This window comes from Eulemur rufifrons, chromosome 18 (genome assembly GCF_041146395.1).
Source record: "Eulemur rufifrons isolate Redbay chromosome 18, OSU_ERuf_1, whole genome shotgun sequence".
Classification (NCBI taxonomy): Eukaryota; Metazoa; Chordata; class Mammalia; order Primates; family Lemuridae; genus Eulemur; species Eulemur rufifrons.
In genome coordinates, this window is record NC_091000.1 from 54,638,212 (window position 1) to 54,655,375 (window position 17,164).

The window sequence follows — 17,164 nt, forward strand, 5'->3', positions numbered from 1 at the left end:
AGAACCCAGATGCTTGAGGAAGCATCTGGAACTGTACCTAGCGTAGGATAGATACTCAGTATATAAATAAGCACATTTTGAATACAGGAGTAAATAGAATAGAATTAACAGATAATAGGAAAACAAATTTTTATTTCACTGCACTTTTTTATGAAGGAGAACAATATTATAACCATTTGTAAGAGTTCCTAACCACTGCATTTATCACAAATATCAAAAAACAGACACATAAACCTAGAAGGAACTGAAACAACTTGCAGTTATAGAAAGTAAAACAGGGTGAATGAAAATTAGGAAAAGTGCTTAAGAACTAGAGATGGATAATCTTAACACAATTTAAAAAGAAAACTATTTTGAAAAAGTAGACTCTGGAAGTAAGAGACAAGCATAATTCTAGCATTAATCATCAGGCATGTACTTTGAGAACCAGTAGAAAGGAAAGCAGTGATCATTAACACATGGCAAACTTAGCATTCCCTTTTCTTTGTTAATATTGGACGGCTGACACAGAAAGGGAAACCCAGAAATCTAGTAGTAGCCAATGGAAAAGTCACAGATGGATGGAAAGTGGACAGAATAACCAACCAATGCCAAATAGTGCTTCTTTGCTTTGTGCAGGGTGATGATTTTTGTGTGATCCTAATCAAAATATTTTTCCCCACAGACTTACATGAAGACAAAGACATAAAAGGCAAGCTAATCAAATATGTAACATAAAGCAGAAGACAATTCACACACTGGACAACAAACTAAAGACTGAGAAAAGAACTTGGCAATAAGAATTGGACAGAACTAAGGATAATTCTTATAAGCAGGAAATATGGCTGCATCTACCCTGAGTCTACATTTTGCCAGAGCAACAACAATCTCTACAACTCTGTCTCAGCCCTGCCAATGAAATTTACTTTTAGCCAGTTAGTCATTTAACACATTGACAATATTAGTGAATATTCTATGCATTGCAAGATATCCTTATAAACAGTTCCACATAAAATATATTTCTATAACATAGAACTCAAAGTCACCTAGCTGATAAAGGTCTTGAGTTTGAGGTAGACAGGAAGTCTATTATGTAAAAATGAAATACACAATTTGGATAAAGATTATCCCAACCAAGTAAATTTCATTATGTACTACTTTATTAACTTAAATTTATTCTTAATTGAAATGTCTATTTGCCAATAATAATTATTTATAATGGATGATAATGAAGGATTACATGATGACAAATTACCCTCCAAAATCACCTAGATGGAAATATCCTGGGCCTCAGTTTCCTTTTTTTATAAAATGAGGGGGTCAAACCAAAAGGTCATCAAATTTAACATACTACAAGACTTTATGATAGTAAGATGTCTAGTTAAATTTATATTTAAATTATAGGGTGTTAAATTTTCGCAGTTCCTCAAAAACTAAACATACAATGACCATAAGACCCAACAATTCTACTCTTAGGTATTATACCCAAAAGAATTGAAAGCAGGACCTTGAACAGATACTTGTAACCCAATATCCACGGCAGCATTATTTACAATAGCCAAAGGTAGAAACAACTGAAATGTTCATCAAAAGATGGATGGATAAACAAAATGGGGTATATACATCCAATGGAATATTACTTAGCCTTAATGAAGTTCTGATACATCCTACAACAGGAATGGAATCTTGAAAATGTTATATTAAGTAAAGTAAGACAGACACAAAAGGATAGATACTATATGATTCCACTTATATGAAATAGCTAGAATAGGCAAATAATAGAGAGAGAAAGTAGATTAGTGGTTTCTATGGGCTGAAGAGAAGGAATGGGGAGTTACTGGTTAACAGCTACAAGAATTTCTGTTTGGGGTAATGGAAGAGTTTTAGAAGCAGACAGTGGTGATGGTTGAACAACTGTATGAATGTAATTAATGTCACTGAGTTGTACATTTAAAAAATGGTCAAAATGACAACTTTTACTTTACATATTTTTACCACAACAAAAAAATTATAGAATTTTAAAATTTATGTAGATGAGGACTCTTAGACAGCCTATGTGACCCTAGGCAAGTCTCAATCTGCCCAATTTTCAGTTTCTTCATCTATAAGATTAATGAAATTAAGTGTCAATGCGTGAGATTCACAGTGGGGAATCTGCCTAGGTAGAATTCATGAGAAAAAATAAATTCTGTGCATAAATAAAATTATTTGATCAACTTATAATGGAGCCAGGTAGAGATACACAATACTTCCTAAAAGAGATGCACTGGCTCTGAGGTCTACCCAACTTGACTTTAACATCTAATGAAGAAATAAGCCAATCACAAATAGGGTTGAATACTACAGATAACACAAAAACCCAAGCACTACCTAGGGAAAATGAGAATCTTGGCCAGTGATAGCCCATGTGTACCGCACCCATGGCAAGGCCATTCCTACTATAAAGATGGATGTTGCCAATTAACTTGGAGTGTTCTAATCCTGTTCATAAGACCAGCATAATATCCATTTCAATATGAGGATATTTCCTGAAGAATGGTATGATTATCTCATCTGGACAAAAGGGTATAGGAGAAGAACATTGAGTGTACTTTAATATAAAGGTGGTACTTTTAAGCCGGTAGTATTTTTATTACCAACAGCTGTTAAAGGTTTGGATGCTGAGCTAGGAAGCACTCACAGGAAGTGCTTTGCAAGTATTAATTCACGTAACCCTCATCCCAACCCTAGGGTATATGGACGATTATCATCTCCATTTTACAGATGAGGAAACAGAAGTGCAGAAATGTTAAGGACCCTGCCCACAGTCACACAGCTGGCCAGTGGTAGAGCCTGCAATTGCACTCAGGCTCTTAGCCACTATTTCTTAAATAAATCAAAACTTTATACTCATCAGTGAGAACCAACACACAGAAAGTTTTAATTGCTGATACTATTAGAATAGTCCCCTAAAACGTAAGCAATCAAGAATAAGGCCTGCTACTGACAGATGGGGCAGCAGCAGTGGTGGGGGAGGAAGTCAGCGGTCGTGGGAGAAGAAAGTTACGTGTGGAGCAAGGGAACACCATGGACAGACTGAGCCCCAGTCACTAAGTAGGACTGAGGACGCTGATAGGCCACATCTCACCATTTCAGAAGCCTGAAAGTCCAACCTAACTCTTTAGACTTTCTCCAGGTAAAAGCCATCAAATCATGGCACTTGCTACCAGCTTGTCATCCACAGGGCAGAATACCGGGAATGTCCATGTTCCAGTTATAATTGAGTTTTATAATGGGGGATATTGGGACAAAGTGGGAGAATGGCAGAGCAGATGTCTGATGCCTTCATCATCTTTAGCTATCACATCCAGTAAATATGTATCTGGTGTTACAATGCTCAATCTAACCAGCCCATGTGAATAGACCAGGGAAGGCCACTATAATCTACCCCCAACATTAATTTCTCAAGTTAGCTCAGAATCCGCACAGGACAGCTGCATCAGACTATGTCTTCATCCACTAAAAGTCAATTCATTGGACTCCCCTAATTCTGATTCCATTTTCAACATTCTATTTCCTGACTTCCCATCTAGATCTTTCTACAGGGCAAAAATATACCTGCCATTTGAAATTCAAACAATCTAGTTTTATGAGTTTAGTTAAGTGATCCACCCATGGGGGATGAATCCGCTTTTGGCTTGCTGAAAAAAATGTCAGCTTTCTTAGCCTTTAAGATTGAGCCAGATCTTGGTCTAAAGTAGCAACTGCCGTCCTATGAATCCCCAGGCAAGTTTTCCTACTCTATATCTCTTCATGCTGTGCATGGTTTTCTTTCTTTTTTTCTCGTAACATTATCTATCTGGGTAGTTGTAAAAATTAAATGAGATAAAGGTAATTGTGCTTACCAAACTTACTGGCATACGACAGATAAATGTTCACTTTTCCCCCTACCCTCACCTCTAGGCTTTATTAATCCAGATTTAAATATTAGCAATCGGAAAACTGTATGCCCATGCTAGATTAGAGTTTTTTATATACTCAGTAAGACTATGCCAGTCCTGTGAGTTCTGGGGGAAACAATTTTTGTCCTACTTCTCAGATGCTAAAAAACAGACCATGTAGTTCAAGGATATATTAGGGTATGGCAAGAAGGAAAGGGCTCCTAAAAAAGACCTTCCAAAAACCTAAAAGGAGTAAAAAATATAATTCCTACAGATAAATGGACAATGTAAATAGAAAAGCTATATAAATTACCCCTATTCCAAAGTGAGAAAGAAAATCAGTCTAATGCATTGTAAATTCACATTAGAATGAAACAGATCCAAACTCTCTCAACTATCATCATGCTTACAAAAGCAGTATCACAAAACAAATGGTGAATATTAAGGAACAGTAAAATTGTCTGGGCTGGTTCATGTTTCAAAGTGGTCTTCGAGAGTGGGAAGATTGGTGGTAAAACACATTTTGAGAGTCACTTTCTTTTCTATTGCTGTTATTATAAAACCATCCAACTTTTGCAAAACCGTTCTCACATGAGCCAAATTAAAAACACAAAACAAACAACATAAGGACAGTTCCATTTCCTGCTAGTCTGCATTTTTTTCTGGCTGTGGCTGAAAGGAAATTTTATGTTGCAATTACAGTTTTCCCCTTTTGGAGTACCCTCGTGGCCCTGCCGACAGCCCACAGCTGCCTTAATCTCCCATGTGGGCAAAGACGACACATGTAAAACCACAATCACTATCAGGATTAAAAAAAAAAGAGTGCATACCTCGTTCAAATTTTAATCGCTGATAAAGCTGGAACTGATCCACAGGTACCAAACAGGCAATCTGAAACCAGAGATATTGGAAAGATGAGATTTCAGTCATCAAAGGGCCATGAGTGACCAGGCTTTTATGGTTTCCTTTCCTGATTTTACTTATAGTCTCTCTATGACAACTGTTTGCAAAGTTCTCTTTCTTTGCACTGTTTATCCAGTAGCACATGCAGCAACTTCAAATCACCCCCATTCCTCTACCACAGCTAGGAATCACCATTCAAGGCACCAATCACAAAACTCATCAATCATCTCCCATTCTTTGATCGGTGGCTACTAAGGCTAGACAACTTGGACTTCCCAAATTATTCATGTTTATATATGGCAGATGCTCCTTTTCTCTCTACATTCATTTAAGAAATTTTTTAAAGATTATAATTCTAGCTTTGGAACCCTTAAAAACTAAGGTCAGGTAGACAGTGCCTCAGGAATTATGAAAATTTCATTTGTCACCTAGGAAACAGTACCTTTTAAATAATCTAAAAATAATTTCTTTTGACAAAAATCACTTCATGGAACCCTCAGTTATCCCACATTGATTATCTCAGACCCTAAGACATTTCTTGTGGCTAGACTGCCATTTCCATTTCAGATGGCAATATGAACCAAAGGCTTACTAGTAAACAACAATGATTCATATCTAACTAAGTGACATTTCAGATTAATCATTTTTAAATTACATTTCAAAGGCAGATGCAGGAAAAACTAACTGCTCTTTAAACTGGCATTCTAAAAATATTAATTCCATTGACGTCAAGATGTAAGTATATTGACGTTGCTTAAAAGATTTATAACTGAAAAAAAAAGATTTATAACTGAGAAAATCAAAGGATTTGATATGAGCCTTCCAGATTTTCAGCAAGTTGATATAGGACACAGCCTTGTCAATTTCAACTCTAAACCATTACTTTTTTGGTAGAAAATATATCTAGATAGAAGTTAGTTCTTGCAACTAACAAAAGGAAGTCTGCTTGAGAAAACTGGAGCAAGAGAATGATGTAGCTAAAATTATATTTAACAAATAAAATACATTTAAAATGCATTTAAAATCTAATCCTCTGCCCTACAAAAATCATCTCATTTATTTATTTTGCAAATGGATCAAGCTAAATTAGTTAAAATGTCTGAAGGGCCACAAAACAAGGAAGTTCAGTCTTCTTCATTCCAAATATGGTTAAACATAAATTTAATTTAATTATAAAAACATTTTCCCCCAAATTTTCTTTTTTCTTTCTCCAGTTGGGGAGAAAATGTGTTGCATTTTCATCAGATACCTTAAACATAAGCTCCTCCACAATCCTTGTAAAAGAAATTATGGTCAATTTCATGTTATATATATTTTACCATAGTTATTTTTAAAGTATGGTCAGACTTTTATTATACTGAAAGCCAGCTTTGTTTGTCTGTTATAATACTACCTGGACATCTTTCCTGAAAGGCAAATGTGTCTCAGATAAATTTCAGAGTTGGAGACAGATGATTCAGGCAAATGAAGTATTGAGTGGCATTAAGGAACCAGGCTTGAGTTATCGCCTTGTCACTGCTACATGTGGGTGGCAGAAAAATAACCTAATGCTACTTCAACTTTTGGGGATGATATCAACTGAGCCCAAAAGACCACAGTGATATTCTATGACTCTATTTTTAACCACCTTCCCACAAGTTATTTGAGGTCTTTTATTCTATGAGACAGTCCTGTACCCAACTCACCCCCATCTCAAATAGTTTGTGAACTGATGAAGACCTTCTTTAAGTCCTTCAAAATCAGCCCCTAAAAATTCTGATTTTTCAATGACAAGAAACTTATTAATATATAGCAGCTGTGTCAAATACAGTTCATGGAAGACAAGAAAAACAGAAGATGTTTTAGACACAGATGAAACGCTAATGAGAAAAATGACAGAAATTAATGCAGTAATAAAAAGTCGACAACAGTAGAAATGGATGTTTAATTTTAAATTAGACAGATAAATGTCATCAAAGTGCACATTACTACCATCAGGGAAGTCATAGGTCTAATTTTTTTGTGTTTTACTCTACTTTGGATTTCCTATTTATTAGAAGTCAAAGGTTTGTATGGAATTAAGACTTAATAAGGGCCGGGCGCGGTGGCTCACGCCTGTAATCCTAGCACTCTGGGAGGCCGAGGCGGGTGGATCGCTCAAGGTCAGGAGTTCGAGACCAGACTGAGCGAGACCCCGTCTCTACTAAAAATAGAAAGACATTATATGGACAACTAAAAATCTATATAGAAAAAATTAGCCGGGCATAGTGGCGCATGCCTGTAGTCCCAGCTACTCGGGAGGCTGAGGCAGTAGGATCGCTTAAGCCGAGGAGTCTGAGGTTGCTGTGAGCTAAACTAATGCCACGGCACTCACTCTAGCCTGGGCAACAAAGTGAGACTCTGTCTCAACAAAAAAAAAAAAAAAAAAAAAAAAAGACTTAATAAGGTAAATAAAATTTTCTATTGACATTTTTTATCAGGAAAAGTTAATTTCATCGTTTCTCATTTCTATTTGATCCTTTTGGAATAAAGATCACCTCCAGAACACACCATTCTCTTCCCCGGCCCCCAGCATTTAGATTTGCATCTTCTCCGTATACTTGTTGACATCCTACAGTGGGTAAGCAGTGGGCTGAAGCCTTACCATACAATGAGGAAGGACCTACAGAAGCTAAACTCAGGGAACTTAAATTGCTCTGAAGGCAATAAATACATACTGAATTCAAAAAAGATCTACTCCTCTTGTCATCTGTTGGATTTTGCAGACTAGAGCTAATTTTCTGAAAAGTTTCTATCACATTTTTTATTTAAGATGAGAGAAAATTGGTCCTTGTTAAAAGAATAATAATAACAAATATCTAAAGTATTAAATTCCTGGTTCTATTGCCATTTAGAGCTAAGTCACAATTGCTTGATGCGTCCATGTCTACCATTACAAAACTGAAATAATTGTGTTCAGATGATTATTGGAAAACTCAATCAGGCCGCAGGTAAAAAGGGCTACAATCCATTTTTTGAGGATACTCACAAGTACTCTAAAATTAACCTGCTAGACTGATAAGCCTAGAGAATAGTAAAAGAGAGTATAAAAAGGTGTCTTTTGATATACATTTATCATCTTTTTTGCCAAAAAAAAAAAAAAATCTAAATCATTCAAAATCACACCAGAAAATTCTACAAAAAGTTCTCAAATTTGTATAGAGATGTCCTAAATGCTATTCCCCCAACTTCCCCTAATGATAGCACCTTATATAACCACAGTCAATACTGAAATAATGAAATTTACATCAATACAATCAAATAATCTTCAGGCCTTATTCAAATTTCACCAATTATCCCACTAAGGCCTTTTCTTCTGTCCAGATCCAATCCAGGCTATCACCTTGCATCTAACTTCGGTGTTTCCTTGGCTTTCCAATCTACGACAGCTCCTCAGTTTATCTTTATCTTTCATGACCTTGATGTGTTTGAATAGCTCAGGCCAGTTATTTGTACAGTGTTCCCCAATTGAATTTGTCCGATGCTTTCTCATAATTAGATTCAGGTTGTGCATTTTTGGCAAGAATATCACAGACGTGACTTCAGGGCCATTGGGAGCTGCACAAAAATAACGTCTCATTATTCGGGATGTTAACTTTTTAACTTGGTTAAGGTGGTATCTGCCAGGTTTCTCCACCCTTTGTAATCAACAAATGTCTTGTAGGGAGATACTTTGAGACTATACAAAATCCTGTTTCTCATCACACCTTTGCCCACTAGTTTTTGTATCCATTGATAATTCTTGCCAAAAATAATTATTACTATGGTATTTGCTTAATAATGATTTTCTATTTCCATCATTCATTCTGCATTTGGTGATTCGAATTCTAGTGTAAGAAAAAGCTGTCCCTTCTCCCCTATTTGTTTATTCATTTTTTTATTTAGCTCAGCATGGACTGATATTTATTTTATTCAGTGGGTTCTAATCTATTACTAACCAAATCCATATTCAAATAATAGAAGCAAAGCTCTCTAAATATCAACTCTCAAGAGACCACTTCCCTCAGATCAATTACTAAAAAGTCTTTAACTTGATTTAAAGTTATTTTTGATACCTCTTTTCTGAAATTTGTGCTAATTTGCCTGTTAAACAGAAATTTCTCTCTCCTCCTATCCAAAAACAAAAGACCACCTTTCCTTTTCATCGTCATTCTAGAAATTCTTTCCAGAAAGGAAAAACTTTAATTCAAAGAGAAAATAAATTTGGTTTCATTTTAATAGAACAATAATATAAGAACAATAATAACAAAAAGCCCCTAATTACCTACAATCACTGTTTCATTTGGTTTTGTTTCTGATAAAAATGAACCTGAAGATCCTTATTCGCTACGCAGTTCTGATGAATGTCCTTGCTCCTCCCTCCCACCTACAGCAGAGCATGACCAGGGAAGTCAGAGTCCACCTACACGCAGGGCTGCAGCCACCGCTATACACGGGTATCACTAACAACCACAACTGAGAAGAAATGAGAAGTGAGGCACCCCCGTGGTTTGCAGTATTAACTACGACAACATTTGAACAAGCATCACCATCTATATTAGCACTAACCCTACAAAAAATAAAGAAAAAAAGGGGCAGACAGTGGATCCTGAGAGTGGTGTGTGTTCCCATAAGAAATGTTAATAAATGCAACATACGTTGCTTTTGGGTTAGGAAACTAATCCTCAGTTAAGAAAATAAAATGGTTCTAACAGAAGTTAGGGATCAGCATCAGGGAAGTATTACACAAAAGAATCTGAAAAGCCAGTACAGAAGAGGAAAGCACCCAGACTTTACTTAGGCTTGGACCTTTAATTCTGCGGTCCCCAATCCACGGCCTGTTGGGAACCAGGGTGCACAGACTCCGCCTCCCCTTCCCCACTTCGGTGGAAAAATTGTCTTCCATGAAACCGGTCTCTGCTGCCAAACAGGTTGGAGACCATTGCTTTAAATCATGTTTCCGGTACAGCTACTTTTAAAAATTAAAGAAACAGGCTGAGCATATAAAAAGCAGATCAGTACACCTGGAGATGGAATTGACCACTAGTGGATCATTTCAACCTGCCAAGGATTTGGCAATTTTTGAGGTATTGTTACTTGTGAAAGTAAAAGCAGGAGAAACAATACTTGCCTTATGGATCGATGTCTAATCGCACTAATACAGAAACTAAGAATGTTTTCTATCTCAAGCCAGAAAATAAGAACTGTTCCTCCTAACAGAGAAGAAAAACGGCACTTTCACCCCATTCACCTGAGTAAAACAAACAAACTCAAGTCCTCTTACCTAAATCCTAGAGGACAAATCCTGATTGGAAAAAACAAGAGGGCATCATTGTCTGGGAGGCAGAAGGTGGGGGCCCCTGGGGAAGTGAAAGACAGAGAGAACTGGAATTCCAGGGCCAGTGATCTTCTTCCCAGTCTACGGCAGAGGGCTGCATTGGCTGTTCTTTGTTCACATGTTCTGCAGAAGTTTCAGAATACTACGAAACCACCATCATCTTCCCACATCATCCCCTGCCTTTTCTCCCTCAACTCATCCATGGATAAAATGAACACATGTACATACATGCAACCCATTCAACTCGTCCCTGCTTAGTTTTCCTATATTTATCTTTAGTTAAAGAAGAATCTTAGAATCCTCATATGCAGTTTTAAATACATTCTAAAACAAAATTTCAAAAACTTTCTAAAACAAAATTTCAGCTGAGAACATCAAAAAAAAATCTATGAATTCTGGCTTGGTGGATTCCTTTATCCCCCATTGCCCCAAAGTCTCACTCTTCTCCAGCCAACACATATGGCAGCTAAAGGGCATTACAGACATACTCAGTCCCTCCCCATTCAGATCCTTAAATCACAGTAACAGGAATATGGCCTCTTGCTGGAAGATCCTCATTCCTCCTCTGCCCCAGCTTCCCACTGTGATAATGGGAAGGAAGAATGTTAAAAGAAAAGGTAGTGCTAAAGGATATCTGGGGAGAACACTTGGCTCCCCATATCTAGCAGCCTTTCCCTAAGCCACCCTAAATAAATATGCAATCCAAGGAAAAACTGTATTTATTTTGCAAGTGTAGCTTCAAATTCTTTAGTACTCTATTCCTCCCCCTCCGCCGTCCCTCTGGCCCAGGCCTCCAGAGTGGCCCGCCCTAAATCCCTTCTTATGGAAATTCTAGAGCCCCCAGCTCTTGGCAGCTGCACCCACCCTTCTTCTCATGCGTGCTGTGGCACTAGCAGTAAAAGGCAGGCTGGCCGTTTCAGTAACCCAGGACTCAGAAGGAGGATTTGTAGGTGAGAAGCTCTTCCCTGCCTTCCACCACCAGCTGGCAGTTGGAGGAAGTTAAATTTCTCAGGCCCTTGCAGGTACTATTCAGACAGGGTTATGCACTCAGCACTCAAATTTTACACGGCCCGGACAAGTGGTTCAGGCTCTCCCAGACGTGACAGTATGCTACTTCCGTAACACCAGATGGGAACTGCTTAAATTAGACATCACCTTTTTTAACAGGGCTACTCACTTCAAGCAAAGCTGTGCCTGAAGTGACGCTATCAGCATAAACAATCTGTGTCCTGCCTTTCATAATTCCATGTTGGACAAGATTCCTAGATCAAGTACATTGGAAAAGCTCCACAGAGCAACAGCTGAAAGTACCAGATGATGCAATGAAGGAAAGTTTTACTTTCTCCTGGCTCCCAGTGGGTTCACCTCCAGCCACAAGTCCTCCAGAGTCACTGTTTTTCACGGGCTTCCATGACGCTGAAGGGGAAGTTGCCATTTTCTACTATTTCCTACATTAGGAAATAATCCCACTGGTATCTGGGGAGGGGGGATTGGTTCCAGGACCTCCCATAGATGTCGAAATATTCAGATGCTCAAGTCCCTGATATAAAATGGTACAGTGTATTTGCATATAACTTATGCACATCCTACTGTGTACTTTAAACGATCTCTAGATTACTTAAAATACCTAATACAATGTAAATGCTAGGTAAATAGTTGTTATACTGCATTGTTTAGGGAATAATGATGAGGAAAAAAGCCCGTACATGTTCAGTACCAACATAATTTTTTTCCCAAATATTTCTGATCTGTGGCCGGTTGAATCCATGGATGCAGAACCCATAGAAACCAAGGGCCGACTGTACTTGAACTAGGCATTAAATGCTTCTCTAATGAGGCTATTTCTGAGAGATAGAAGTTAAGAGGCAAGGCCACAGCTGAGCCAATTTAGAGGCCTCAAGAAGGCGGCACAAGGAGCACAGCCAAGCACTCCGAGGAAAGAGCTGCAATTCCCAGTGCCTTCGGAAGACGAAAAAAATGTTAGACTTAAACGCATTTTGTAAGACAATGAATGATGAGGAATCATGTAGCATAATAGAAATAGCAGCAGGACAAAGGGAACCAGCCTTAACCAGGATTATTTTTAACAAGCAAAGTATATTCATGTGTTACTTGTGTAAACACTTTTTAAAGGGTGGAAAGAAGTAGTAGTCCTGGATATGGTGTCCAGGGGAGCATAATGAGAATGAGCTCTGTTGTAATATACTCAATAATATGTGGATGATGAGCTCTATATTATAATAATAACGGTATGTGATGGAATCTTGATGCAAAGCAAGTTAGAAAGGAAGGTGGAACGGCCCAAGTTCATGGGTGTGTGGTATTGACTTTCAAAGGAAGAGCCCCATATAAATAGATGAAGCTACCCATATCTCCACTATAACCTTCTATTCAGTTCTCAGTTCAAAATGAGAAACAATCACCACCACCACCACTCAAAAAAAAAAAAAAAATAGTAGCGAGTTAGTTAAGAACCTCTGATTACTGCACATTTATGCCCATCTTCGGTCAGGCTCTCAGCAAGACCGACAAGTATGGAAATGGCCCGTTAATGTCCTGCAGGGTCTTCTCCCTCATCTAATGAGAAAAAGACTTTGGAAAATTTAAGAAATACCATAGTTTAGTTTGGAATATGTTTTTGTTCTGTGGTTTGTTTTTTTTTTTTAATAGATTTTTGTAATTTTTAAAGGGCCATTATGGGTTTGTTTGGTTTTAATATATGGCCTAGAAGTAAAATCTGCTTTTAGAGTCAAACTGAATAAAGAGACCCAGAAGCAGGAAAGGGTGAGCGAGAGAGGGAATACAAAGAGAAAATATCTATACAAAGAAAATCAGAAGACGTAAGCTCCATTGTAAAGAACTGTGAGACAAACCATGGCCAGTCTTGACCTGCTTGTCTGGACGCATAAGCCCTGACATTCAATACCCCATATGTCAGTGGCTGATGGCTACCATTCACTGAAAAGTCTAGAACAAGACTACGTAATTGAACTTTCTGCAATGATGGAAATGTTCTGTTCTGTGCTGTCCAATCTGGTAATCATTAGCCACCGTGGCTACTGAACACCTACAATCAGTTACTGACTAGCATAACTGAAGAACTGAATTTTTAAGTTTATTTAATTTTAATTAATCTAGATTTAAATAGCCACAGGTGGCTAGTGGCTACTGGATTGAACAGCGTGGGTCTAGAGTATAGGACTCTGATGAATTTCATAGGCTTGTTTTGAAATTTCAAACTATTCATTTCATTTATGTTTAATAGATTTTGCATACATGAATTCAGTAAGATTTCACATCAGACACAGCTCTTACTGCCTGCCCCAATTCTCGCATTTCACTTTTATAACTATCAGATCTGATGTCTGTTTAATGTCTCTGTTGGATCAGAAGCTCCTCGAGGAGAGCACTGGTCGCCTGCCTTATTCTCCTCTCCATCCTAGCCTGGAAGAGGGCCCAGCACACTCTGTGCTCTTTATTAACACTTGTTGACCGTTCAGGCACCAGAGGAGTAAGTCAAAAAGGAAGCATCTTTCCTGGAAGGATTATGCAGAGACGGATCCTTCCAAACACCAGAGGCTCATTTGAAAAATAATTTCTAAGTGACATAGATCAACAGTATTCTTAAGAGCTAGTCTAATCCTGGCCCCCAACTATAATTTCCTTTTATCCTACCCACACAAAAGTAAACAATATTTCTCACCACAGGATTTACATATTCAATATTACCTTTTTATCAAAAATATTATTTCAGGATTTCCTTAAAATGAGTCACTTTTAAGCCGTTATGTATTCCTTTTATGTACCCCTAAAAGATACTTCTCCTTTACTTGTACCACTCAGCTGATATTCCATAAACTGAACACAGGATACTCAGATACAGATTGGTTAGAAATCATCTATACCATCTGACTGCTTTGTTTACAAAGCGAAGGCTACACATGTAAAAGCATATATCTTCATAAAGCATGTACAGTATATATACATGCACATATATTTATTTCTACATACACACATATGCACACTATTGAGCTAAAAATTACCAAGTCCTTACCTACCTAGTTCTACTCTTAAAGCCATGTAGTTATGATGGTTAGAAAGAACTAGATTAGAATTATATCTCCTCTACTTTCTAGATGTACACTTTTGGGTAAGTTACTTAAACCTTCTGGGCCTCAGGTTCCCTATCTGAAAGTAAGATCCAATTTCATGAGGTTTCTTGAGAGAATTAGATAGTATATTGGCCACAAATGCAACTGGAAGGGTGCCTGGTGCAAAGCAGGTGTTCTGCGTTTGCTGAACGAATAATTTATTTCATCTGTTTCCTGAGGCATCTTTCGGAGGCTCACACACCCCCTAAGAATGGACAAGAGTTCATTATATTCTGATTTAATGTGAACAGGGTCTGAAGATCAAAAGGCAGATTTAAGGGTGAGTCAATGACCAGGGATTAAGCAAACAAAAGAAAAAGTTAAATCAAACTTAAGAAAATGGGAGAAGGACTCACTCAAAAAAGAAAGATATTTCTGATTCCCGATGCAAATCAACTGAAAGGCCTCTCTCTGATGCTTGGAAATGGTTTGATTCAGGCTAACATTGTAAAACCAAAATTGTTTATATTTTCTGTAACTGTGGCTAATCTATGGTCTATTTATCTTTAAGGTGATAAAAATCACAAGACCACTCACTACTCAGCCTCCAAACCTCATGTTCGATAAATTTGATCTCTAGCACCTTTGCCTATGCTAAAGCTTCTTCGACACTCAGGATGGCTTATATAAACAGAACTGAGCTAAACGACAGCTTTAACAGTTTGTATAAAAAATCCAAAGGTACGCAGCAATAAAGTACGCCTTTATAAAATTAATCTCTGTATTTCGTTGCTAGACTCCCTGGTATGCAGGTACGTAAAGAGTCAAGATGCTAATAAATAACATCAAGGGAATATTATGGCAGCCATACATACCTCAGCTTCCTGCAGGGTCCCGTGGTTTAGGCACACCATGTCTGGGCAAGTGATGGGAGACCCACATCCTTCTCGGATTGCCAGCTGCATATACTGTTTCAGACACTAGAAGTTAAGGAGGAAAAAGACAGACAATTACCCACCCTATTACAGTAGCACAAAGGTTGCCTAACAGAACCAGAACCGACCACTGCCTCTTCTTCCTTAATTGGCTGCCCTGGGCTCTTGTACTCAGCAAACATAAGTTATCACAAGTGTGAATGCTAAGAGCCATCCTTTGGAAAGAAAACAGAGACAGGTGATTCATTGTGTATGACTTCATCCTAAGAGTTTATTCAAGTCAGATTCTTGCATGCTTTCCCCCACCATAGATTGAGCAAAGAAGAAACACTCTTTTCCAATGGCAAGAGCTTCTTCTTACTTTTCTTTTAAACTTCTGTGACTTTCCAATTCCACTTTTATTTAGTAGTCCTCTCCATCAAAGTTTGCCCAAAAAGTAAACAGAACTCCGTGACCCTCACACTGTGCTAGCCAAACAGAAGCAAAGATTAAGGCAGTGACTTATTTAGGAACACACTTAGAAGCAAAGGCACCTGGGGAAGACAATGTTAAGTTGAGAAAGTCAGATGACTTCCTGCTGATTGGGGATGGCAAAGACAAATTGGGAGAATGAGACCTTCCCAAAAATATGGGCCTTGGTGGGTGCCATGTGGAGTAGGTTTGAGTAGAAAAAAAGGTACTTGTCACCTGGGGAAAGAAGAAATTGGACAGAAAAACCGAAACCCAGAGAAGAAAAGGAGAGAACACTCAGAACAAACTTGGTCTATTCATTCATTGCCTGTTGTGTCCGGATCTTGGGCAGTGGGTAGAGACATGAGTCCCACTGAGAAGGCAGGAGAGGGACTTACAGCTTTGCAGAAACCTCTCACGCCTCCCCCTTTTCCTCCCAACCCATCTGCACACACCCACAGGAAACTAAAGGCAGCAAATAAAACTCTAAAAAATCCAAAAGTTGGCTCTTCAATTTCTACTAATTTGCTTATAATTGTTGAGCCCTTTTCAATATGCATGACGAAAAAAAAGTCAAGCTCAAAATGTTTAAGGAGTATACCCAACTAAAAATACACAGCTAGTCAATGAAGTAATGACTCTTACAAAGTAGTGATTACTTATAATTGGGTTTTGATGTTTCAAATTTATACACTTATGTATCAACTTGCTACATTAAAAATATTGCCATTGCACCAACCTTTTATAAAAGCCTAAACCATTCCATAAAATTCTATGGTCAGAATACTGAAGACATAATTGTGAAGTCTCTTCCTTTCATTAATCATCTTTATTCATTTTCCCCATCTGAAAATAAAACTAATGTCACTATTGTATTACTTCAGAAAAATAATCATGTATTTATTTTCTGATTGAAACAACTGTTACAATGTACCAATGGATCAGTCAGGGCAAATCATTAAACCAGATTTGTATCTCTTTAAGCAGCTAATAGTTCCCTTTCTCCAAGGAGTCGATTTTTTCTATGATGTTCACCACAGCAAAAACTAGAAAATAACTTAAATACCCAAAATAGAAGAACACAAATAAATTTTGCTAAATTTAGGCCATGGAACACTGCAGAATCATGAAAAGTGCTTTGAAAAGATATTCAAGGACATGGGAAAATGCTTGCGATTTAGCATAAAGTGAGGAGTACAAGATATCTGGGAGCAGAAGTCCTATCAAGTCACTCTTCCCCTAGATTGACCTCAATAGAAATAGTATATTTAACCTTGACTTTCTTATTCAAGAGAAGGGTGAACAATCACTTGCTCTAGGATTTACGGTGCTAAGCATGGTCTGCAGTACCAGGAACAGTGGTACGCAGAAGAGAGCAGCAGCAAGGAAACATGGGGAAGAATTTCTGCAGACAGACAAACCCCCAGAGGAGCAGTAAAGACGGCTCACAAAAAGGAGTGTCATACCAAAAAGGGGTGTCATACCAAAAAGGGGTGTCATACCAAGAGACAAATGAATCAACGATGGGAAAGCCTGTCCATCCTGTTCCCA

General features: G+C 37.9%; 1 protein-coding gene across 1 annotated transcript in view; it reads right to left on the reverse strand.

The window, feature by feature from the left end:
* RNF144B (ring finger protein 144B) overlaps nucleotides 1–17,164 on the reverse strand; it is a 77,447-nt gene that overhangs the window by 23,520 nt on the left and 36,763 nt on the right. The window contains exons 3-4 of the mRNA XM_069493093.1: nucleotides 15,104–15,208; nucleotides 4,730–4,790 (exon numbers count right to left, since the gene is read on the reverse strand). Of these exons, the coding sequence (XP_069349194.1) occupies nucleotides 4,730–4,790; nucleotides 15,104–15,208 (166 nt within the window). The remainder of the gene's footprint in view (nucleotides 1–4,729; nucleotides 4,791–15,103; nucleotides 15,209–17,164) is intronic.